At 40.3% G+C, this 26,750-nt stretch overlaps 1 protein-coding gene and 1 gene segment (V, D, J or C); both read right to left on the reverse strand.

Moving 5' to 3' along the window:
* Positions 1–26,750, reverse strand: part of LOC311600761 (T-cell receptor beta-1 chain C region-like) — a 266,643-nt gene that overhangs the window by 19,154 nt on the left and 220,739 nt on the right.
* On the reverse strand, positions 18,181–21,322 carry LOC311599855 (trypsin-5; the record flags this gene model as incomplete). Its single annotated transcript, XM_084785908.1, has 5 exons — positions 18,181–18,330; positions 18,597–18,733; positions 19,083–19,336; positions 20,240–20,399; positions 21,283–21,322. 5 exons carry the CDS (start codon positions 21,320–21,322, stop codon positions 18,181–18,183), a joined length of 741 nt encoding a protein of 246 aa, XP_084642034.1.

Consider the following 26,750-nt stretch of genomic DNA (forward strand, 5'->3'; position numbering starts at 1 on the left):
AGCAGAAAAGTAATTGCCAGTCTAATGTAGCTATAAATGCTGTGATATATAATAATGACTGACCTGCCAAGACATGCCCACTAGTTTAATGATGGTACAAGCACCATGGGAACAACCAATCACTTCGTGATTGGATTTAAGGCTCGCTCCTCAAGCTGAAATTTGGCATCACTGGTAGTGTCAAGAATCCATGGCCAGACATGTCGTAGCCTGTTTGGGGAGAACCTACTACTATTACTTTGCTAAACTGGCATAGTATTTAACTAACTTTTAATGACTTATTATTATTATTATTATAGATCAGTGAATCTTTCAACACTTATCAGAAAGCTTTTTTGTATTTGCAGCAGAAGGCAATAAGTGGGGGCTACAATAGATCAAGGAGTGAAAAACAAGAGCATTTTGAGTTTTCAGCCCTAATTACAATACACCCCTTCCTCCCAAGGATCAGGGACAATTGCAGAAGAGGCGAGGAAAAACTGTAAGATCCAGAGGTAGTAGATGATTGTAAGAAAACAATGTGCTCTGGACCCAACAGGGTAACTGCATAATGAACTCATATTGGATATGACAGAATGCACAGAGTTGTTAAAAGTTAAGCCAGACTGAATCTCAGAAGGGAGATACTAGCTAGGCATGAAGCACAAGCTGTAGCTGAGGGGCTACTAACAATTGGTGACTCTTGAGCAAAGTACAAAGCTTTTCTCTCTTTCTTTTCTTTTCTTTAAGTGTAAATCAAGTTCCAGTGGAGGATCACACATCCAACACTATATGGATGACACAAATTGGACTTGATGGGTATATTAAAAAAAAGAAAGAAACAAAGAAAGAAAAGAACACATGCTGTGTGGGTCAGGAAAAGGGGTGGGACTGAGAGGAATTAGAAGCATTAGTATGAAAAAAACATAATGCATGAAATTTGTAAAGAGCCAATCTTAAAATCGAGAGATGAAAAGCCTGAGAGTAAGCTAGTGAGCAGCATTTCTCCATGGCTTATGCTTTTAGCTCTTGCTTGAGTTCTTCCTTGGTATGCCTCAGTGATATACTATCACCTGAAATTTAAGCTCTAAGTTACTTTTGGTCAGAAAATTTTATTACAGCAACAAAAAGCAAACGAGAAGAAAGATGAAAGAAAAATCTGTATTACATGAGAAGGAGCTTAGGTGCTGTCTTGATCATTGTGGAAAACCAGGAGAGGTTAAGTCAGAAATGACACAGTGAACAAGGGTTACCTAAGAGTGGTTAGAGTTCATGGATGACAGTGACTGGGGAATTCGTCCAGGAAATGCATGGAAGCAGGGATGGGTTTTGTTGGTGAATGTTGGTTGGAGAGTTGTCAAAGATCAAGTTGGAGGAATCTTCCTCGTCTGAGACCACACAATAGAAAGAGATGGAAGGCCACTAGTGAGCCTGCAAATAGCTAGGTGAGTGAACAACATCCTCTGAATCTTTGCTTTCTTTCTGTGGAACTGGAATAACCACTACAGAAGGGAAAATGAAGTAAATGTGAACATGCCTATGAACTTCTCAAGATGGTACAGGCAGATTAGTATTGTTGTATGAGACAAACAGTGAGCAAATTGCTCAGAGATGTGAGGGCTGTAGATACAACACCTCTTATTTCATCTATAAAAACATAAGTAGGAATTTGGGAATGATCAGTGGGACTGGGTAGAAAACCTGATGTGAGGATGGAGTCAAGCTGCATTGGCATAAATATCTTTCTGTGGAGAGCCAGCCATGGCAGTGCAAACTACTGTCTAAGCATTCTGCAAACTGAGGCGTGGAAATCACAAGTTCAAGACCTGCTTGAATCACAGAGCAAGACTTGGTCTCAAAGCTGCCAAAATGAATATGAAGGAGATAATTCAGGAGTGACTGTGGTTAATCATTGATGAGAAATAAATCAGTAGTCTTGTCAACCACAATTAGGGCATAAATTACAACTTTAAGCCCCAGTGAAGTACCAAGGGACAAGACCTTTAATGCCACTACTCAGACACAATTTTTCTTGAAAAAGTAAAATGAAACAAACAAAACCCAAACAGCTCCCCATTATGGTTCCTCTACTACTACTACTACTACTACTACGACTACTACTTTGAATTTTCAGGCATGGTTTCTCTGTATAGCCTTCACTGTCCTTGAACTCACTCTGTAGAGCACTCTAAGGAACAACAATTTATCCCAGAATGCCATGGGTAACCACCAGAGAGATAATTAAGAATATAAAATTCAGCAAAGAATTGTTGCTTTCTAAATCTATAAAAATATCATTGTTGATCCTGTTTTCAGAATAATAATATATTCTGTACTTGTCCTCTAGGTTGTAGCAAATAAACTTCCTGGTATTTTATATCCCTTTGGTATCAACTACAATTTTCTTATAGTTAGTACTTCAAATATATTCGCAAGGTAAAAACCAGTAATTTCAAATGGATGGAACTGGAAAAGATCATCTTGAGTGAGGTAACTGAGACCCAGAAAGACACACATGGTATAGACTCACTCATAAACAGATATTAGCCACATAAAAAAGATAAATACACTACAACACAGAGACTGAAACACCAACCAAGGACCATGTATGATGTGGACTTAGACCCACTGCTCCGATGTAGTAGCACAGTCTCCTTATGGATCCCACGTATGGAGAGTAGGAACTACTTCGGACATGTACTCTGGCCACTGAACTTGGATCACTTCCTTCTGGCAAGATGGCCTTGCCAGGCTACATAGGAAGAGGTTACAGGTAGTACAGATGAGGCTTGATAGGCTGAGGTGAGATGTAAGGGGATCAGGGCTCCTTTTTCTGAGGACTAAGGGAGGGAGGGAGAGGGGTTGAGGGGGGCAGGGGAGATTAGGAGGGAATGAGGGAAGAGGAATCAATCAGGATGTGAAGAATTTAAACTTCAGGAAGCTCAAAACCAGAGACATGCTGTTTTTAGAAAACAAGCGGAAGAGGGAATGTATTAGATAAAAAGTCATCCTCACCGCCAAAGCTCAGGATGTTTCCCGAGCCAGAGATGAGGTCCTAAGTACCAGCAGCCGTACAGGAGGTCAGCAGAGCTACAGTGGCCATTCAAGGCATTGAGGGTCACAGGGGAAGAGATCTTGGCCAGCATGATGTCATTCTCTGCAGTCTTACTATTATATCAGGGATGCCTGATGATCTTGGCAGGAGTGACAAATTGCTCTTTGTCTTCAAGGACATTGATGTTGTGCTCACGTAGTCTTACTTGGATGTGGCTGATAGAAAGAAAAGACATGGTAGAGATTTTCTATACATTGTCCAAGACACTCCAAGGTTCCCAAGCTTGCTCAGGGGTGGCTCTGGAGGTCATTAGTAGAGCTAGAGGCAGTACGGAAATAGAAGCTGCTTACTGGTGGGCAATATCTGGTCAAGCACCCTAGCCCCTTTCGCTCTTCATAGATTTGTGATATATTGGATATATGGGATGCAGCTTTGGGCTGCTTTTTAGCTTGCCATGCCACAGCCCCTCTTACATCCAGGAATGTGGACCCAAGGTTACATTTGATGATCATCTCACTCTCTGAGTCATTGTTAACTACAGTAGGAACTATGATTATTATTTCTTCCCTTGTTAAAAATTAGTATTCTGTGGGACTTAATCCTTTGGAGCCCATGGTACCTTGAGAGAAGTTTACATTCATGCTCCCAACTACAGAACTACTGAGCCAGAATCTAGCCCTGGGTTCAGTGTCTTAAGAAGCCTTGTCATCGGTCATACATGTCAGCCGTGATGCTCAGGACTGAGAACACAGAAGAAAGACTGCATTGATTTCACTAGTATTTAGCTGAATTTATGAAGTCTTGGAGTTCATTTTTCTTCTTGGAGTTCAGACACTTCCTCACTAGTGTCTCTAACAGCAAAATAAACATTACTTAGTTTAATGACCCATAATCCTTGCTATTTTGTGGGTTTGTTTGAGGAAGTGGAAGGCTTTCTATTCTCTTTTAAATTTCACTCAATGCTCACGATTGTTGGCTGCTGTCAGTACCATCTTTTCTTCATGGATTTCCCCATTACAACCCAAGTGCTGTGTTGTAAATACATCCCAGGCACTGGGCTCTGCAGGCAGGAGCCAATCACTTATGCCTTGTAGCAGTGAGCTGCAGACATCACTGGTCATTGATGAAGGAACCTCCACAAAGAAGTGGTAGCTAGAGTTCAGGGACACCTTGTACGGCAATGAATTCTCCTAGCAGGTGTATCTACTGAGAATCTTATCATCATCATCAACAGGAAAAGTAACCCAAGTGGAAGTAGAAAACGAGAATAAGCAAATTCATCAGGGTGTTGGAGAGTGAAGCCATTGGCTCCATGGCAGCTTAAACCCTTAGGATTTCTTACTGAACACAATGAGAGTAGGAAAGCTTGGATCACTATATCTCCAAAAAGCCACATAGATTGTAGAGTTTCCCAGTACTAGGCTCTGTAGAACAGACAGGTAGTTCCCACAGGGCTCAAATCTCTTCTGAGAATTAGGCTTGGGACAACAAGAATTACCTAAGAACAGACTTAGTGGTACCCCATTAGAAGCCAGTTTTCCCCATTACCTGCTTCATTTTTAAGTTTGTGCCCCCTAAGTATTAGCTTTTTAGAATATCAGGATGATTTGACCTAGGCCATCTTCCCACAGGAATCAACTCTACAGAATGAGTCAAAACCAGAAAGGAATACCCAAGCCAACTAAGAAGGGGAGGGCAAAACAATTGGCTAATATAACAGTATTTCTTAACTTTAAATGTATGATTGGTAAGATGGAGTTCATCTGGGGATCTTAAGCCCCAGTAGGCAGGCAAGACTCAAGACACACAGAGTCAGAAATATAGTGGTCAAATATGTGGGAGGAAAAAGGTTTCTATGTCTTCAAGCAGATTCTTTTTTCTTAAGAGCATCCATGGTAGAAGTATCACAGAGTGGGTGGAGCCAGGCAATCGACATGCTGGCTCATTTCATGGAATCTCTTTACTTGATTTACCTTTCAACATTCCCTGCTCTTGGTACTGATTACAATGAAGAGGGGTGATGAGAGTAGACTAAAGGGGACATGAGAAAGATGAAGATGGAGAGCTCAGGAAAGTGGGGAGAAGGCTTGGGAGGATGGTGAGACTATTAGAATGTAGGTAAGAGAAACAGCATTGAGAAAGTTGATATATTTCACTTAATGGAATGGAAAGAACTTAGGGAAAGCCATGAAACTCACCAGCAGCTCCCATACGGGCTCAGGACAGCAGAAATTAATGAGTATGTGACCAGAGCTTGTCTCTGTAGCTCCCTAGAGGGAGAGGAAGGCTTCCCAGGTAAGAGTGAAGAGGTAATTTTTGCTCCTGTACAAAAATAACTCCCTGTTTCTTGCATTAGCTTTGCCTGGTTTGGCACCCTTGTCACTTGGTGACCTACAGGTGACAAGAAAACTTTTTCCAAGGCCAGAGGAGGATGATAATTGATTCTTGGGAGGATATTGGAATGGAACAAACAGGAGAAGTCAAGGCCTTGTCTACACAGTGGGGACGTTTTAGGCTGAGGAGATTCTTTTTTAGGAAGTAAGAATACTGTCTCAGATCCTTAGAAATTCTGATGCTATGGATATTAATTTAAGAAACTTTGAGGAAGGCCTGGTTCTGGGAACTAGTGGGGCTGTTTGGTACCCTCATTGTAGGAAATAAATGTTGCCTAAGCCTCTTACCTGTGAATTTGACTATTCTACTGAATAGGAAGATGAAATTAAAGAATTTGGAGGTCTGTAGTTAAAACATCAATGATGAAAAAGAATGCAGAGTTCTTTATAAGCTTGGGCTTTCAATGAACTGTTTTTTTTTCTAACCAGGCTCATGGATTTGCAGGAGGATGAATGAAACTTAAGCAGATATTTTCTTGAGATGTTACAGAATTTTCATATAAGACCATAGGTGTAAAAGGAAGGCACTTAAAATTCAAGTTATGGCAGAAAGTAAGCAAAATCAATTGCAGTTATTCATGAGGAGCACTAAAGAGACAAATTTAATGATCAGATATATGAGGTATTTAAATATCATTTGTGATATTTAATCATAAATCACAATATCTTAACAAATAATCTGAAATATAAACAACAAAGAAAAATACATAGATTATGCAGTATTACACATGAAAAATAAATACTGTCTGCAACTGTCAATGTGCTTGAAATAATTCAAGAGTTAGGAGGACACTTACAGGACTTCAAAGTATGAGAAACGTGGATAAGGAGATATTCTTTTCTGAGTGCAAGATAAATGCATTTAAGTTTCGGAAAGCTCACTTTTATAGAAGCAGACTTCTTATGATGACTTAAAGCCTGTGTTTCTCCTTAGACCTTTGGACCTCTCGTCTTTGTTCTCTGGTCCATTCATAACACCTACCTGGATATATGGCTTCTGTGTCATCTCTTTTTTTATTAATGAATTTATATATTCACTTTACATCTCAGGGCTGTTTTCTTTGGTCCACAAATGTGCCTGGGCATGACTTAAAGAAAGCAACATTTATTTATTTGAATGTGATCATGATGCCTGGTTTGATTTGGAGTCTCCAGGAATTAATATTTCTATCCCAGTATTTTGCCTAGTAAAAAAAAAAAAGGTCATGATTTCTAAAGTCTAGTAGACTGTCTTTCTAAATGCTCCCTGACATACACACAGACAGATTTTCTATTTTCAGATTCACTTGCAACTATTGGCCACTCTTAGCACCAGTAACGAAATCAGACTGTTAGACAAAGATCACAATATTTTGAAATGATAAACTTCCGAAATGAACACTTATTCCGAGGGAAGGACACACGTTTCCTCAAGAAAGGAGAGAGTTAAGATCAAGAAAACTGGCAATGAAAGATATTGTCCATAGATCACTAAAATGTCAATTACTCTTTACCTTAAAGAAGGAATCTGAAAATCACTAGGGCCACACAGAAGCTTCAATGAGGTTTTCTAGGAGGGAGAAAAAGAAATGTTAAAAGTGAACTCAACATTCTGTAGGAAGTACCTTTATCCGGAGAGATTAGGTTTCTGAAATTCTATAACATCATATCCCTATGAAAATACTACTGATTAGGCCTAAGTAAGTTTCTCTGGAAAGAAAAACGCATGATTACATCATCAAATGACAACATTTTCCCATAGATATTTATTTTCCATTAAAACTTTTTAGTTAACTTTTATTTTTACCCATATTTCAAGTAGTTCACACATAAGAAATATATTGGCACAATTTTCTCCTCTAACGTCTCTCATGTCCCCTTTCCTCTTATTTTTATGGCCTATTATTTTATAATTATTATTTTCAAAACACATACATATCACAAACACACCTATACACACATATGCATTTATAAATAAAATCTGGTCATTTCATGTATTGGTACTCTTATGTACATGCATTTAGGGCTGACTGCTTGGGATACTCTATCAGGTAGATTATCCCTGGGGAAAATAGATTCTCTTTTTCTTAGCAGCCATTATTACCTGTAGATTTACATTTAGGGGTAGAGCCAAGAATATTCATTTTCTCTGTTCTTTATGACATTTACAGGATTTTGAATTATTGCATTTTCTGCCATTTTCCAATAATCTTTCAGCACTGGTACAGAACAGGATGACAGAGGCCTTGGAAGAACCATGTTACAAGCAAAGGTCATGCTTTCTAGGCTACCACCTGAAGCCATGTTGATGTGTGAGGCCCCAGCTGCCCTGCCTTTCACCATCTTCTCACTGTATAGTGGCACTAGCAGTGATGTGTGCAAAGGCATGTGTTGGCCCTGGTAGCAAGAGCACCGGAGAGCTGGTGAACTGATTAATTCAGCTACCATGCACACCCAGATCCATGGCTTTTGGTTGGCCCACCCCAACACCTATCCCATCTATGGACTGCTGGAACACTTGAAGGAATGGCCCTGTGGAACCAGAGCTGTAGACCTGTAAAGGACTCAGGGCAACCGCAGGATATTCTAGAGGAGACTTGATGAGGGTACAGTATTGTTGCTGTAGTAAAAGCCAGAGACCTCAGACCAGACCAACGACTCATTGCAATAAATGTTTGCAAGTAAAGCTGTTTAGGGAAAAGGGTATATTCTGGGACACACTAGGACACATCACAGCTTCCATGATGAGACTTCTTGTTTTTGTTTTAATATTTAATTTCTTTTTGGGAGAGGAAGTTACAGGGGTTGAGGGTAGATAAGGAAGGACTGGAAAATGAGTGAAATTGAGGTAGATAATGTGGAATTTTCAGAGAATCAATAAAAATTATGTTAAAACTATAAAAAAGAGATTGATTTTTATATTTTGGCATTTTAAGTGATTCACTATCATTGGGTTTAATATTTAAGAAGCTGTTATATTTAAGGGGATATATGATGCATTGCTTTTAAATTACAGGTACACATTTGTTGGAATGACTATCCTTTACAGATATTTGTATCTTCCTAGTAACCTCCTATTAAGGGCTCAGTCCACAGGAGTCTTCAGAGAAAAGAAAGCAATTTAATACTAGTACTTTGCTACTTATTTCACTGCTGTGATCAAACACCTGAAAAACAAATTTAAGCATTAAATGTTTATTTTAGGTCACTATGGGATAGTACAGCCCACTATTGGAGGGAAGTTATGACTGAAGGAATCTGAGGTAGTCTCAGTGCTATAGGAGGGAAGAGATTGCAAAAATTAAGTGCTCTTTCTGACCCAAGGTTTAGATTTCTCACATTCCATGGTAGAAAATCTCATAAAGAAACACCTTGGAAGGTGATGTTGGCTTGTGGATATGTCAGTGTCCTCTTATCCAAAGGTGATAATATTGATCCTTGCTACAGATGGTAGAGCCATAAATCACAGTGCCCTTTGTATCTCAGTCATCTAGCTAATTCGATTCAGTGTGTACCTGTTTGTCTGTCCCATTGTCTACAACTACATCTTGCCATCATCCCCCTCAGACATACTCTCATAGAGTATTCCAGGACCCTTTACTTATGGTTGCATCAGATTTTCATGCCTTTAGAGTATCCCAGTTTCAACCAATAGGCTCCTTTATCAAGATGCTCTCTTGTTAGACTCCTTCACGATATGAGGAGTGACAAATGTACTTATTTTTCATGTTGACCTGTCACACAGAAAGGATCCCTGTTGCACTGAAACTTTCACCTGTATGTAAGATTTGGGATAATTGTGCACATGTTCCCCTCGCATAGGGGTGGGATCCCTTGTAGACTCCCGCCTCTCAATGCTGTGAACTTGTCTTGAACTTGTACAAGTCTTGAGCATGCTGTTATCATCTCTCTGAGTTCATAGGTGCATTATTCCTTTTGCATCTGGAATTCACTGTTACCTTGGTGTCATTCACCGCATCGGATGCTTAAAACGTTTTGGCTCCTCTTATGTACATGTTCATGAGCTTCAAAGTGAGCAGTTTGATGAAGACATGTCATTTATGGTTGAGAACTCCAAAAGTGTCTCACACTATGAACATTGTCCAGTTGTGGGTGTCTGTGCCAATTGCAAGAAGAAGATCCTATGATGAAAGTTTATTCATGTTTGATGTTCTGCTCTATGGGTATAGCAAATTTCATAGAGAGTCGCTTTATTACTATCTTCTTATAACTGAATTACAACATTAGGTTTTCCCTAGCTCTATAAACCATTCTGAAGTTCTTGGACACTTTAGCACTGTCAAGTATGGATCCTACCTCATGAAGTAGTCTAGTATGTGCCACCTCATTCTCCTGTTGCTATGACATTCCTAATATGGCAGATTGACTTCAAACTCTGAATCAAAATAAATTGTTTCTGTCTTAAGTTGTTTTAGTCATGCCACTGTAAGTTAAAAAATAAAACAATTAACAAAGTATTGTTGACATGATAGTGGTGGATTTCCTTGTGTTGCTGTCATTGCTGTTGTGTTTTGCCTTTTATCTAAAAGGTGGCAGGGAGAAACTTCTCAGTAGAGGGCTATTCATTAAGAGGTTCCCCAAAACAACTGGGAGAGATGCCTATCCTTAAAAACAAGTATAGATTTTTCACAAAATAACACAAGAACACTTAAAAGATAGACAGCATATTTCCTTCACAGATGTTAGTTATGAAAATACTGAATTCAAAAACACCAAATTTATATAAAGAAGCAACAATGAAAAATTGTAAAATATACAAATGCTGAAGACATCCAAAAGTAAAAACCAGTCAAAATCACCAGTAAACCTTAGTCCTTGGATCTCCCCTGTAGGCATTGTTACAAGAAATCTTCTTCGTGACACTGCACTACTATCTTGCCAGAGTCTCAACACAGAAATTCTGATATAATGTGTCATCAGTATAAACTACACACTGGGCTTTAAAAGCTTCCAGATAACTTTAGTATCACCAGGTTTCAGTAAGAGCTAAGAACTGTTTATATGGGGCCTGCTGCTGGGCCCTCTTTTGTTCTGCCTGGGTTTGCCTAGGTAACCCACTCTATTCTGGCTTCACTGAACACATATTACAGTGGCATGAGAATCTAGATTCAACACACTCTAAGCAGCCTGAACATTTTTTCTAATTAGGCAAATTTAACTGATCACCATGAAATTTTGATATTCTTATTGGACAGACAACTGATGAAATTCAGAGTAAAGCAGGCAATGGGCAAGATGACTGATATGTGGTTGAATCTCCCTAAGTTTGTTCTTAAATCACGTCTTCTGTCCAGACCTGTGGGGCCATAATGGTTCAGGGCTATTCAGGAAAAGACGAAGGAATAGCAACCCATATACTTCAAACATAAGGATGGCAGAAGTTGGTTGCCGCCCCCCCCACCTCCCACTCACAACTTGGTGCCATAAAGACGGCTTCTCCATCATCAACCCTAGTAAGAATTTATTAGCCTCACAGTTATCAAGATTCACTCCGGTTTTTTTTTGACCTTATGAGTTCCCCCACTACCATCACTCATTGTACCCTACAGGCCCTGTGTGTGCAGATGAGGTGTTTTCAAACACCTCTGCCCTGGCCAGGGGTACATGGCCACACAAACCTTGCCCCAGAGACCCTGGCTCCCTCCTCAGGGCCATAAGTAACCCCCCCCAATAATCTGAACCAGCTCTCCAAAGCTGTTCCTGGGGGTGTTCCTTGACTGCACACTCACTGCCAACCAAGATCCTGTCATTAGAATTTCATCTCCTAGCAGATGTTTCTGGAAAACTGTGGAGGCACCCTCACCAATGACCAGTGCATATGTCTGAATCTCATTGCTGCTAGTTATAAGTACTAGTTCCCCATATGTAGTTTCACAACCTGAAACATATTTAGAACATGACATCTAATTGGGCTAGTGGTGAAGTCATAAGGTGAAAGATGAAATAATATACATGAATTCTGGGTGAACACTGACACATACTGAGAAGGCTCTCATACCACAAGCAAACCCATTAAAATTTAAAGATACAAGGCCACAAAAGAAGGAGGCTTTATTTTATTTCCTTAGAGACCAATGATGAAGCAAGCAAAAGCTATTCAAAGCAACTATGACCTGCTTCCTGTAGCAGGAAAATGAACTCATAGATTTCAGTAACATAACTGAATATTAGTTTAGTCTTAGTTTTCTTCTCCAGTTGATTTTATTCTATAAAGATATCTGAGAACCAGCATCTCCCTTATGGGCTTCATTGGTAAATATAGGTGAGAAAGACAAGAAAGACTCAAATCCTATATCATGATTATAGTTTTGGAGTTGGTGGGGGGCCCTGAATCATACTGATGAAGACCAAGACATAACACTTTGGGTACCACTAGTTTAGACACCACAGAAAAACAATCTCTTGGAAAGCGAAGATATGAGTCAATATTTCTGTGTGAAATTAGCAAAGAAACAGAGCATGAAGAGAGCTTCAGATAGTTCCTGTGTCCAAAGCCCTGGATACACGTTGGGCATTGTGTGTAATGGAATAAAAAGCAACCCTTCCCTGTAGTCTTTTGTCTCAGCCCTTGTAGACCATTTTCTATTAAAAAGGAAGCAACAATATGCCAAACCAAACCATGTTCACCAGTTCCTTTCCTTCTTCTATGATACAACATCAGGCTCTTTCACAATCTTCAGAGCCACACATGAAAAAGTACCTTGAGAAACCTGTGGTGTCTTGAACCATAAGGAGAAAGCCCTTAACATGTCTCCTGTTCCCAAAAGCCACGTCAAGTGAGACTGGAAGAGGACAACGTCCATGTACTTGAGGGAAATGAACAGTTGGTTACTGCTCCCATGATTATTAGCTACTACGACTTCATTAGGAAGATACAGAACAATTACATCATGGTGACCATGTTCTTCCCCTGTGACCCTCAATGCCTAATTGACCCCAGTATCTCTGACAACTTCTTGTGCTTTACCTCTGGCTGGGAAAACACTCTGTGCTTTGTTGGTGAATATGACCCTTCACCTTGCTCTTTCTCTGTGTACTTTGCAGAACCTAGCATGTGTCTGGGAATTAAGCTTTGGGCATTATCCTTTGGATACAAGTCAGGTGCCTAGTATAAACAATCTTCTGCAGTGGCTCCCATGTTTCTATACACTCAGTAAGATGATTGAAAGAATATAAAAGGGACAGATGCAGAATGTGCTATTATTACTTCCAGAATGGAGATGGATGGTGCCTATTCTAAGATCTAATGGCCACATATCCTTGCTAGGATTCAGTATCTTGGAGAGACACAGCAGTGGTTGCCCACAGTATTTACTACTGAATTTCTACACTTTAGTCTGGTCTTAGTCCCATTTGTTCTACCAGATTTCTTTTTCAGAGTAAGCAAACCCAGGCATGCTATGGTGTCTGGACACCCGCTGCTGTCTCGGGCTGACTGCGGAGCCTTCTAACCCGGGAAGATCACCAATAATATTGAACGCTGGCCTACTCCAGGCAAGTGAAGATTGCCAAGTGGTGGCTCCCTTTGCAAAGAAAGACCCCTGTTTTCCTGGAAATAGAATCTGATTTACAAGGATGTGGGACAGAAAAGCTAATGAAAAGTGAGATTAAGGAAAAGTGAAAAGTCTCCTCTGGATAGGCATGTCTTCTCCTTAGGACAGATTGGGTCAGCGTGACAAAGACATGGAGCCACGGAACGACTAGAAGATGAGATTAAGTGGCCTTATGTCCAAGGACCTCTTCACTGTACACTGTTCCTCCTTCCCAAGGTCTGCAATGGAGAGCTCTGGGTATTTTTCTCATGCAGAAAGACAATCCTGAAGTGGGAGTAAGCACCAAGTTGTGCAGCTACTTGGACTGGATTCAAGCCAGCATTGATACAAACCAGGAAGCCCTGTCCTCTAATCACTATGCCAGTAAGGTGGATTTGTCCTACTTCTTTGTCTGGGCCCACTGTCTCTAATGTCTTGGCATTGGAAAACATGCTCACATTGGGGATCATGGATTTCTTGCCTTGAGAGATCTGGAAAACATCATGTATCTCCAAATACCTTCCATGGACCTCAGCAGCTTGTGAAAAGACAAGACTCAAAGCAAAAGAAAAATTGGAGAAAATAACTGTTTCTTGAGAAAAATACATCACAGCAAGTCAATATTAGATGACATTTTTTATAGCCATTTTATGTGTGCTTTTCAATGAGCATTACACTGAAGAACTCATTTTAATTATATATAACATATACATACATACAAAAACATTCTTTTCTTATCTGGGGCCTCACTGTAGCAACAGCAAACACACCTAGAGTCTGTTCGTAATTCCACAGGAAAGGAAAGGATTCCCTCTGTCTCTATTCTTCATACTCTGAAGACATTTGCTTCCACTCATTATGCAAAAGGGAGGCACCATTCAGAGAGCTGTATGGACAGTTTTACCCTTAGTTCACTTTTCCTTACAAAGCAGTTATTTTTTTTTCAATATATACGTAGAAAGCAATGGTGAAGAGAGAATTGGCTCATAGTACAATCTCACATAGCCAGCAATATATCTGGAGATTGTTTCCCTAGACACATTTGTGATTGCTACCTAGAGAGCTTTCCAGACTACTCTACAGCTACTACTAAAAGATGGCAACAAAGGAGCAAAATTGTACCACCATAATCTATAAAGTCCCGTAGCTGTGAACTTCGAATCTGTGCGCAGACATTTGTCTCTATCTTATTATCACTAGTCTACTCTTGAAAAAGTTCTATAAATTCTCTGTATTCTACTTGCTAAGTAAGTGGCAATAATATTAATTCTTTTCTAGGTATAGGTTATCATGTGAATAAAGGCCAGCTTCTAATTTGCACTGTGGTCTTCCTGCTCAGTCTTTTGAATGCTGGGATTACACATATGAGCCACTATGTCTGTCTCTAATAATAAGCTTTTTGAATGAGGATTTCATATAAAACTGGGGTGTTGGTTAACAAATTTGTATGCTGTCCCTGGAGAAGACTATTTCCCTTGCTCTCAGCATTCCTTAGCTTAGCTACCTGTAGCTCTTTATTGTAGGCCTTTGTCTGTAGGCCAGAGGATGTTCCCTCCCTGTAAGCTTCGTGCTTGGACAACAGCTTGCCAGACCCAAATGTGTTAAAAAGATAGTTCCTTGAAGACAGTAATCCACTCAAAATGTGTCAAAAGCTGGCTCTTTGAGGAAAAACATATCAAAGGTGCCCTGGAGACAAGCTCAGGGAAGCGTCTTGGGAGTGTCTTCTGCTATTCAAGTACGCTTAGTTTAAAAACCCAGAGGCTGGAAGGTTCAGCAGCACAACCCTCATCCCTTCCCCATAGCCTTCCACCCTTGCCCTTTTTTAACCTTAATGAATTAAAATCTAGTTGTTTCACTCTTTTGTCTTTATTTTAATAAGGTGTAGTCTGGTCTTTTGCAAGCCAGAGGCCCCTTTCCCCTCTGGAAGGGACACAGATTTTTCTTGTCTCAACCCAGCTGAGTGCAGCTGTCCTGTGTTTCCCTCTTGCCCAGAAGGTCTTCTCTGCAACCGGTTCTCAGGATCGAGCATTCTTCAGCTAGCCTCCAGGAGGCTGAAGAAAACTCTGTGGCCAGATTCTCAGCCCAGCCTCCCAGAGAAAGGAACCCATACTTTATACAGGTTCTTAAGGGTAACTTTTGTTTGCCATATGTAATTGTTGTCTCGGAGGCTAACTACTGAATGTCACCCCTGATAATTCTTTCTGAACTCTGGGTGACTGGTTCAGTTTTGCTCCTCCAACTCAAACTCCACTCCAAGCTGAGTGATTCAAATCGGCTTCTCTCAGCTTCTCACTGAATTGTTCTGCTTTGCCTCAAACTAACTCTGGAAATTTGTTCTAATCTTCTGGCTCCCTCTTATTCCCTGGTTCATTCTGTCTTTACAAGTGTCTAACATGTTACCTTTGCAACCTGTTTCTGCATAATTGTCTCAGTAAAACTACTTGTGAGCTGAACTCAACCAAACTCAATTACAAGGGTAAGAACTGCACCAACTGAATTCTGCAGCGTTGCCTGACTATTGAACTGCATTCATTGAACTGCCCTCTACTTCTGACTCCCTCTGTGCTGCTCTTAAGTAGCCTCTCTTTCCTGTCTGTTCTTATGAGAATTGACAATATCCTATCTCTGACTCATTCTGTCAAATCTTTATCTGATTCATCACTTGGCTCCTCAATTAGATGCCAATTTCAAACATGGCTGCTTCCTTCTACAAACCAACTTTATCTTCGTTATTTGAGATTAAAAGTGTGTTCTAAGGGAGTGCCTGTACTCCAGCCAAAGGGATTAAAATGCTTTTTAAAATATTCCTGTTGATTTGGGGTGTGTGTGTGTATGTGTGTGTGTGTATGTGTGTGTGTGTATGTGTGTTTAAGCAAGTGAGAAAGAATATAAAGTTGGTTCTATAATGAAGAGGGAATAATATGTAAGGAGAATTTCTATATAAGAAAAATCTCACTCACTCCATGGACTCCCTACTTTATAACTTCTGTGACTTATATCAAAGCATTGAGATGCCCAGAAAATGACTTGAACATGGGAGGCACTAAACAATACTGCAGAACGCAATAGAGGATCATTCTTATTGCTTTCAACACTGTCTAGTACTATAAACTCTCTATGAGGGACTTCATTGTACAAGTTGAACACTGTTCTGTTAGTTTTAACTGTCAATTTGACACAACCTAAAATCGCCTAGGAAGAGTGACACAATGCAGTGGTGTTGATACATCATCACATGGACACTTCTTCACCTGCACCACACCAAAGCTTGAGATAGAGCTATTCTCAATTTTCTAAGAAACTGACAGATTGATTTCCAAAGTGGTTGTACAGGTTTGCAATGGAGGAATGTTCTCTTTCCTCTCCACATCATCACCAGCACGTGCTTTCACTTTAGGTGTTTTTTTTTTTTTGTTATTGTTTTTTTTTTTTTGTCTTAGCCATCCTGATGGGTGTAAGATGGAATCTCATTTCTCTGATGACTAAGAAAACTGGGAATAGCTCTACCATAAGACCCAGCTATACCACTCCTGGGAATACACCAAAAAGAAGTTCTACCATACAACAAAGACATTTGATCAACTATATTCATAGAATTTTTATTTGTAATTGTCAGAATCTGGAAACAACCTAGGTGTTCTTCAGCAGAAGAACGGATAAAGAAACAGTGGTATATTTATACAATGGAATATTACTCAGCCATTAAAAAAAGGAAATTATGAAATTTGCAGCCAAGTGGATTGAACTAGAAAAGATCTTTCTGAATGAGGTAACCCAGACCCAGATAGACACACATGGTATATACTCACTTATAATCAAATTTTAGCCATTTAGTACAGAGTAAACATACTATACAATTCACAGACCCAAAGAAGATAAGTAACAAGGAGGACCCAAGAGAAGATGCTTAAATCTCCATCAGAAGGGAAGTAGAATAAACAGAGGTAGTGATTGAAGAGAGGGAACAAGGTAGGAGATGGAACACAGAGAGAAACAAGAGTGGAGATCAGACTTGGAGACAGTGCAGAAAGAGGACAGAAGACCTGCAAAGAAAAGCGAAACTGTTGGTGGGGCCATCTCTGGGACAATCTGGAGATCTAAGTCAGAATAGGCCTCTGAGAGGATATGAGGGGGCACTCTATCTGAGACTTCAAGTCTCAGGGACCATGAAGACTGAAGAGGCTGCCTTATAGCTAGACAAGACTACTAGTGGAAGGAGGAGAACACCAACCACCCACAAAAACTCTGTTCCAAAACTTACTCTGTCTACGAGAGGTGCAGGGATAAAGATAGAGCAGGTAGAACAGAAACTGAGGCAATGTTCGATCAATGCCTGGTCCAACCCAAGACCAACCTCATGGAAGAGAGCTAGTCCATGGCACTAGTAATGATAGTCTGCTATGATTGCAGACAGGAGCCTATTAGAGTTGTCTACTGAGAGGCTCCACCTCCCAGTAGACTGAGAGGCTGAGAGTCACAGCCAAATTTGGGTGGAGCATAGGGAGTCTAGTGGAAAAGTGGGGAGAAGAACAAAAGAGCCAACAGAGACAATTAACCCGGGCCCAGAGGGGCTGGTGGAGTCTGAAGCACCAACCAAGGAGCATGCATGGGCTGGACCTAGGTCCTCTACACAGATGGAACTGATAGACAGCTCAGGGTTCATGTGGATCCACTAATAAGGGTAGTTGGGGCTGTCTCTGACATGAACTCCATTGCTTGCTTTTTGATCACTTCCCCATGAATGGATTGACTTCCCAAGCCTTGGAGAAAGAAGACACATTCAATCTTGATGTGAATTGATGAGTTGGGGTAGGTGGGTAAGGGAGCTCCCCTCTCCTGAGGAATAGGGGAAGGGAAAGGGATGGTGGTACTGTGAGGAGAGGGGGAAGGGGGCGATGACCTGGATGTAAAGTGAGTGAGTGAATGAATGAATGAGAAAAGAAAGAAAGAAAGGAAGGAAGGAAAGAAGGAAAGAAAGAAGGGAAAAATAAACTGTAATTTTTCTACCATGTACTTCATTGATTTTTTTTTCAAATTCTCCTGAAATTTTATTCTGTGCAACAAATGTGGAGATGTAGGATGCTCACCACATCTCAACGGTGGAGAAAGATGACCTCATATGGGAGTGTGTTTCCCATAGACAAAAGGATAAAGAGCTCAGACACAGAAAGGAGGGTGCATTCACTTTATTGGCATAGTGATTTCAGAGAGATTAAGGAGCTTAGTTAGCAGCAATGGTGTCTTGAATCCAGTCCACATAGTTGCAGACCTTGGTGTACACACCAGGGCTGTCCTTCAGGGCACAGCCATAGCCCCAGGAGACAATGCCCTGGAGCTCTCCATTGCAGACCACAGGGCCACCAGAGTCACCCTGGGATGAGAGAATACAGTATTTAATGAAGAGGCATGTCAAAGAAGGACCACATTTACTCTGAGCTGAAGATGACATTCTAGCCAACCCTGCTCCCATTTGTCATCCCATTCTCTGTTCTTGTGAACACGTGGAAATGACATCCAGAAGAGACATCCTAACTTTTTCATGGAATCACTACAGGAAAGTTCCTGCCTCAGACACTTGGGCATTTCACTCCCACTCCTAAGAAAACAAGGCATTTACATGAGAAGGGAGCTAATTACCTGGCAGGAATCTTTGCCTCCCTCCAGGAAGCCAACACAGATCATGTTATTGGTGATCTTTCCAGGGTAGGAGGCTTTACAGTCAGCCTGAGACAGAATTGGGGCATCCAGGCACTGGAGCAGGTCTGGGTTGTTCACTTTGATGGAAGGAAAAGGAACAAATGTGATTCAGACCGTCAGCATTCCAATGTTGAGCACTCTACGGCCCCTGGAGCATTTTTCAAGATATTAAGGCTCAGTGAGAAACTTAGATCCCAGAACAGTCATTAGTGAGGCCCTTCCTGAAAGTAATAACAGCGCACTCTGCATCTCCCATGTTTACATCCTGGGAACAAGATCATTCTGTGTGCAAATATCCCTTATGCTCACCAAAGAAACTTCTGTGTATTGAGTTTTTGCAGTGTATTTGCATCTTAGAAGCCAGTGGTTGAAGTGTTGATATTTACTTGGTTCTGGAAAGGTGTAAAGGTAGATGAAGTGTCTTACCACCAAAGCTCAAGGTGTTGCCCCAGCCAGAGATGAGACACTGAGTGCCAGCAGCTGCACAAGAAGTGGGCAGAGCTACAGTGGCCACTCGGGCATTGAGGGTCACAGGGGAAGCGAGCTTGATGAGCATGATGTCATTGTCCAGGGTCCTCGAACTAAAATTGGGGTGTCTGATGATCTTTGCGGCACTGATAAACTGCTCGTCGCCCTCAAGAACATCGATGTTATGCTCTCCCAGTCTCACTTGGATGCGGCTGTTGGGGAAAAAGTCATGTTAGGAACTTCTTCTCCATTGCCCACTAGTTCAGAGGTATTAATCTCTTTTTGCTGAATAAGTCTAGAGTGTGGAGGATGCTGGATTTATATTACAGCAGTAGTAGAGGTGTGCTGTGCAAGTACCACTGTGCAAGGACCCAATTCCTTTCTGCTGCAAAAACAGATATTATGGTTGAGGCGCAGAACTCCTGTTGGACACTGCGCATCTCCACTTTGTATGCAAAATAGCTCCTTGTATCTTTACTCTTCCTCTGTGTCTTTGCAGAGTATAAACTACACTAAATCACCTCTTCTTAAAAACTATTATTCTGATGGGTCTGTTCCAGTTTGGGATTAGAATCTCTCAGTCCACTCAGCTGTGGCACCTCTCGGTACCAGTTCCCTTTCTCGGTTTCTTTCCTGGACTTTCTGAATCATAATCTGGAGGATTCTGATGCGTGTTCAGTTGTTATATCCCCTAGCATAGAAATTGACTTTCAGTTCTTTCTCTATAGGAAAACTTACTGATATTGAGATATTTTTAAATCTTATATATTGTCTACACTTTTTGAAAACTGAATTTATCATGACACTATAGGAGCCAGTGTTACTATTTTAAAAAATATTTTTGGCACTTTCTGTTTGCTTCTTTATGCCCTAAAAAATCATCCTTCCTTGCTTTTGTTATCTATGCCACTGACTTATTTTGAAGGGTTTAAGGGTATGAATAGCTATCTGTTCTGTATCCATATTCTCTCCAAATTCATTTAATAAGTTGCAGTCAGTGATTTCTCTTCTCTGACTCTTCCCATTCACCTTACAACCCCAGTTCTTGCCTGGCCTTATACTTTGCCCTTAGAAATGTCAAGTGTCTGTTTGTACAGTCAGGTCCTATCACTTACGACTTGTAGCAGTGAGCTGCAGACACCACCCACTGGTCATTGATGAGGGAACCTCCACAGAAGTGGTAGCCGGAGTTCAGGGACACCTGGTAGGGGACGGAATGCTTCTGGCAGGTGTATCCTCCAACAATCTTGTCATCATCATCAACAGGGAAAGCAACTTCAATAAAGACAAGAAGACCATTGAGAAGACAATTCTTCACGTTTCTGGAGGGTGGAGCCCTCAGGCCTCTGTCAGACGTAAACTCATTAAGAATCCTTAATGAGTTCAAGAGCTGAAGGCAAGAAGGTACCACTGTATCCACAGTAGGCATAGAAGAGTTTGTCTATAATACAGGGTGCAGCAGGACAATAGAAAAATACTCTGTAGGTGACTGCTTTCTGATAGTTTCAGGTATAGGTTGAGTGGAGCTCTCCTATTCCTCAGCGTATAGGAATAGGCCATAGAGATGGTTTTCTGATGCACTGCCTCATTTGATCTTATGTTCACCATTCATTGACACCCTGTGGCTAACAGTGCTTAAAGCATTTAGGGTGCTTAGACTCTCTTGGTAAATATCCTCAATATATAGAACTTTATGCATGTTCGTTTATGTCTCAAAGTCACTTTGATATTTTTAAAAATACATATAGTATAGAAATGTCTTTCCTAATACAAAGTTACTGTCCCAGACACAAGACCAGAATTTTTAGGTATTAATATCCCATATAATGAGGATTTCACCTTTCAACTTAGGAGTATTCCTCTCTTAGCAGAAACATGGCTGAGCTATCCTCAAGCTGTTGGACATAAGCAGGAGGCCTGCTGCTCCAGGCACTTCCACATGCCTTCCTTTTCTACAAACTCTGATCACATGATAAACAGCAGTGGAAGATGTAAGGAACTTTAGGCTTACAGAGAAGTCTGAAAGATTGGAAGCAGAGCTGCTGCAGGGGGGAAGAGAGGTCACTGGAGTATAGATAAAGTGAAAAAGCAGACTTGGTGGTAGGGCTCATGACTCAAGAGAAGGAAGAGCAGGACCTGCGTTATGCATAGAACTCACCAGCAGCTCCCACAAGGGCCAGGAACAGAAGTGGACTCATTGTGGCAGAAGGTAGTGAGCACTGGAGGGAAGCCTGCCTTTATACCCCAATGGAGGGAGGGGGAGGTATTAAGGGGAGGGCCCCCACTGCTGCTGCACAAGCACACCTGTGGGTTTCCCTTTCCCAGAGTCTTACATCACCTCTTCTTTGTTTGTTTCCACTGTGGGTGGGTGAGGTACATGTGATAAGGAAACTTTTATTTTTGGTAGACAAGGAAAACAGTTGATTATTTAAAGGAGGTTTGGCAAAAAGCAATGGAAACCTAGACTCTGTCTATGCAACTGGGCCTGCTTAGGTTGATATAAAGAGGTTAGGTTGAAGAGAATGGGTATAGAACTTAGATACACCCTAACTTTACAGGAAACTTATTTCATTTACTTTTTGAAAGACCTGGTATTAGTTGGTAGGTGGATTCTCAAGGACCTAAAGAACCATGAGAAGAAACATTAAATATCTGTAGCTATGAGCTGATGATTCTATTCTCCTCAACTTATTTATTTACTCACTTTACATTCTAATCACTGCCCCATCCCAAAATTCTTCCTCAGCCCACCCTCCCACCTTCCCACAGTCTTCCCCCATTCCTCCCTTCCCTTCTCCTTAGGATAGAGGAGACCCCCCATGTACAAAACAGCTCCAATTCATAAATTTGCACCAGGACTAAGCATATCCTCTTCCACTGACGAAAGACAAGGTAGCCAGGTATGGGAAAGTGAAACTAAAGCAGACAAATGTGTCCATGACAGAGAAAGCCCCTGCTCCAATTCCTAAGGGACCCACATGAAGACCATGCTTCCCCTCAGCTACATATAAATAGGGGCCCTAGGTCCCTTACATGTATGCTCTTTGGGGTGGTTCAACCTTTGTGAGCCTTTATGGGTCTAGGTTAGTTGACTCTGTCCCTCTTCTTGTGGAGTTCTTGTCCCTTCTTGGTTCCTCTATCTTTACCCAAACTCTTTCACAAGATTGCCTGAGTTCCACCTAATGTTTGGCTATTGGTCTCAGCATCTGCTTTGATCCACTGATGGTTGGAGCCTCTAAGAAGGCTGTTAGGCTTCTATCCCCAAGCAAGTAGAGTGTCATTAATAAAGTCAGGGGTTGGCTCTCTCCTATCAGGTGTCTCAAATTGGGCCAGACATTGGTTGGCTATGACCCAATCTATGCTCCATCTTTATCCTTGCACATCTTGTGGGCAGGGTAAATTTTGGGTCAAAGGTACATGTGTTGGTGTTACCATTCCCCTACAGGAAGCTGTGCCTGGCTGTAGGAGGTCACCACTTCAGTCTCCGTATGCCCTGATGCTAGGAGTCTCAGCTTAAGTCACCCCCATATCTTCCATGGAGCCTACCCCTTCCTAGTCTCCAGCATGTCCCAGAGATGCTCCTCCTGTTTCTTTCCCTCTCTCCCAATCATCTCACCTCCTGCACCCACACTCCCACATCTGATCCCCACACTAGTTCCACTCCACACACCCTCTCCTACCCAGTTCACTTCTCATCCACTTCCAAAGTTTATTTTATTTTTCCATCTCAATGAAATTCAAGCATTTTCCCTAGGATCCTCCTTGTTAGTTAGCCTCTTTCTGTCTGTCGATTGCAGTATGATTACTCTATAGTATATGGAAAATATCCACTTATTAGTGAGTACATACCATGTGTGCCTTTCTGGGTTTGGGTTACCTTGGTCACAATGATCTTTCCTAGTTCCATTTATTTTCCTACAGTTTTCAAATTTTCATTGTTCTTAATAGCTGAGTAATATTCCATTGTGTAAATCTACCATGGTTTCTTTGTCCCTTCTTTGGCTGAAGTATATCTGGGTTGTTTCCAAACTCTGGCTATTATAAATAAAGCTGTTATAAACATAGTTGAGCAATTGTCCTTGTTGTATGGTGGAACATCTTTTGGGTTTTATAGCTGGGTCTTGAGGTAGAACTCTTCCCAATTTTCTGAGAAAGCACCAGATTGATTTCCAAACTGGTTGTACAAGTTTGCACTTCCACCAGCAATAGAGAAATGTTCCCCTTTCTCCACATCCTTACCAGCATGTGCCATCACATGAGTTTTTGATCTTAGCAATTCTGATGTATATAAGATGGAATTTCTGAGTCATTTTGATTTGCATTTCCTGGATGACTAAGAACACTGGATATTCTTTAAGTGTTTCTCAGTTATTACAGATTCCTCTGTTGAGAATTTTCAGGTTGAGATGATGATTCTTATCTCTAGAATAATTCATCATATAGAAACATATACAAGGGATTTGGTAAACAGAATTATAGCATCAAACAAAATGGCAAAAGGAGAAATAGACATGGTTTGCACTGTAGGATTTCACTTGCCTCTCCTTTCCAATAAGGCTCATACATGCAAAGTGTTTGAAGTGTAAAGAATTAAGTTTGAGTAGGAGCTTCCCCAATAAGTTCCAGACATAGACCAGTACCACATTTTTCTTTTCCTCTCTTTTATGACCATTGATTCTCATTGTTCATGTTTTATGGTCCTTTTTCAGCATCCTCATGGCTGTATTAACATTCTGTACTAAAAATTAAAATTTCACACACCAACAATAAAGATAGGCATTACCTCAGAGTAAAGGGTTGGAAAACTGTATTCCAAGCACATAGACCCAAGAAGCAAGTTGGAGTAGCCATTTTAGTATCTGATTTAGACTTTCAACAAAAACTAATCAAAAGAGATGGGAAAGGTCACTATATCCTCACCAAAGGAAAAAACACACCAAGATGATGTCTCAATTCTGAACACCTATGCCCAAATGTAGGAGCACCAGCATTCATAAAAGAGACTTTACTAAAGCTTAAATCACAAATTGAACCCCACATATTAAAAGTGGGAGACTTGAACACCACTTTCTCCCAATAGACAGATCATCAATATGGAGAAACAAGGAAACTAATTTACATCATGAACCAAATGGATCTAATTGATATCTACAGATCATTTCATCCAAACACAAAAGAATACACCTTCTTTTTAACACCTCATGGAACCTTCTCTAAAATTGACCACATATTTGGTCTCAAAGCAAACATCAACAGATAGAAGAAAATTGAAATAATCCCTTGCATTTTATCAGACCACAAGGGATTGAAGCTGGAACTCAACAACAAAAGAAGCAACTCATAGAAACTGAACAATTCCCTACTCAATGACATCTGGGTAAGGGAAGAAATAAAAAGAGAAATTAAAAACTTCCTAGAATTCAATGAAACTGAAAACAGAACATTCCAAAACTTACAGGACACAATGAAAGCAGTGTTAAGAGAAAAGTTCATAGGACTAAGTGCCTTTATAAAAAAAACTGGAGAGATCCCATACTAGCAACTTAACAGCAATCTGAAAGTTCTAGAACAAAAAGAAGCAGACACATCCAAGAGGAGTAGACAGCTGGGAATCATCAAACTCAGGGCTGAAATCAATAAACTGGAAACAAACAATACAAAGGATCAACATACCAAGGATTGGTTCTTTGAGAAAATCAACAAGAGTAATAAACCTTTAGCCAAACTAACTAAAAGGCAGAGGGAGAGCATTCAAATCAACAAAATCAGAAATGGAAAGGGAGACATAATGACAAACACTGAAGAAATCCAAAGAATTATCAGGTCTTACTTCAAAAGTAAAAAGCCACAAAATTTGAAAATCTAAATGAAATGGGCAATTTTCTTGTTAACTACCAACTACCGAAATTGAAGTAATCAAGTAAACAAATTGAATAGTCCTATCACACCTAAGGAAAAAGAGGCAGTCATCAAAAGTCTCCCAACCACCACCACCACCACCACCACCACCACCACCACCACCACCACAACAACAACAAAAGGCCCAGGACCAGATGGATTCAGCACAGAATTCTACCAGATCTTCAGAGAAGATCTAATACCAATTCTCTTCAAACTATTCTGTAAAATAGAGACAGAAGGAACATTACCAAATTCATTCTCTGAGGCCACAGTCACCTTGATACCGAAATCACAGAAAGACTCAACAAAGAAAAAAATTTCAGACCAATTTCTCTTATGAACATTGGTGCAAAAATACTCAATAAAATACTTGCAAACTGAATTCAAGAACATATCAAAACTATCATTCACCATGATGAAGTAGGCTTCATCCCAGGCATGCAGGGGTGGTTTAATATATGAAAATCCATCAATGTAATTCATCATATAAACAACCTGAAAGAAAATAAAAACCACATGATCATCTCCTTAGATGCTGAAAAAGCACTCAACAAAATCCAACACCCATTCATGTTAAAAGTCCTGGAGAGAGCAGGGATATAAGGCACACACCTAAACATAATAAAGTCAATATACAGCAAGCCTATAGCCAACATCAAACTAAATGGAGAAAAACTTAAATTAATCCCACTGAAATCAGGGATAAGACTATCCACTCTCTCTGTATCTCTTCAATATAGTACTCAAAAGTCCTAGCTAGAACAATAAGACAACTAAAGGAGATCAAGGGGATAAAAATCAGAAAGGAAGAAGTCAGACTATCACTATTTGCAGATGATATGATAGTATACATAAATAAAAAAAATTCTATCAAGGAACACCTACAGCTGATAAACACCTTCAGCAAAGTGTCTGGATACAAAATCAACTCAAAAAAATCAGTAGTTCTCCTGTATATAAGTGACAAACAGACTGAGAAAGAAGTTAGGGAAATTGCATGCTTCACAATAACTACAAATAATATAAAGTATCTTGGTATAACTCTAACCAAGAAAATGAAAGATTTGTATGAAAAAAACCTTCAAATCTCTGAAGAACAAATTTGAAGAATATTTCAGAGGATGGAAAGATCTCTCATGTTTGTGAATTCGGAGAATCAACATAGTAAAAATAGCCATTTTACCAAAAGCAATCTAGCAAATGCAATTCCCATCAGAATATCCAAACAATTCTTTACCTGCCTTGAAAGATCAGTTCTCAATTTCATATGGAAAAACAACAACAACAACAACAAAACAAGAATAGCTAAAATGACCCTGTACAATAAAAGATCTGGAGGAATCTCAATCTTGGATCTCAAGCTGTACTAGAGAGCAACGGTAATAAAAAAACAACATGGTTCTGGCATGGAAATAGCCTGCTTGATCAATGGAATTGAATTGAACACCCAGAAATAAACTCATGTACGCATGGACAATTGACTTTCAACAAAGAAGCTGAATCCATACAATGGTAAAAAAAAAAAAAAAAAAAAAGAATCTTCAACAAATAGCACTGGTCTACCTGGATGGCTACATGTAGAAAAATGAAAATAGATCCATACCTATCACCCTGAATAAAACTGAAGTCCAAATGGATTAAATACCTCAACATAAAACCAGACACACCAAATCTGTTAGAAGAAAAATTGGGGAAGTGTGTTGAGCTCATTGGCGCAGAAGAAAC

Source organism: Acomys minous, assembly GCF_964271855.1.
Source record: "Acomys minous genome assembly, chromosome: 6".
In the NCBI taxonomy this organism is placed as follows: Eukaryota; Metazoa; Chordata; class Mammalia; order Rodentia; family Muridae; genus Acomys; species Acomys minous.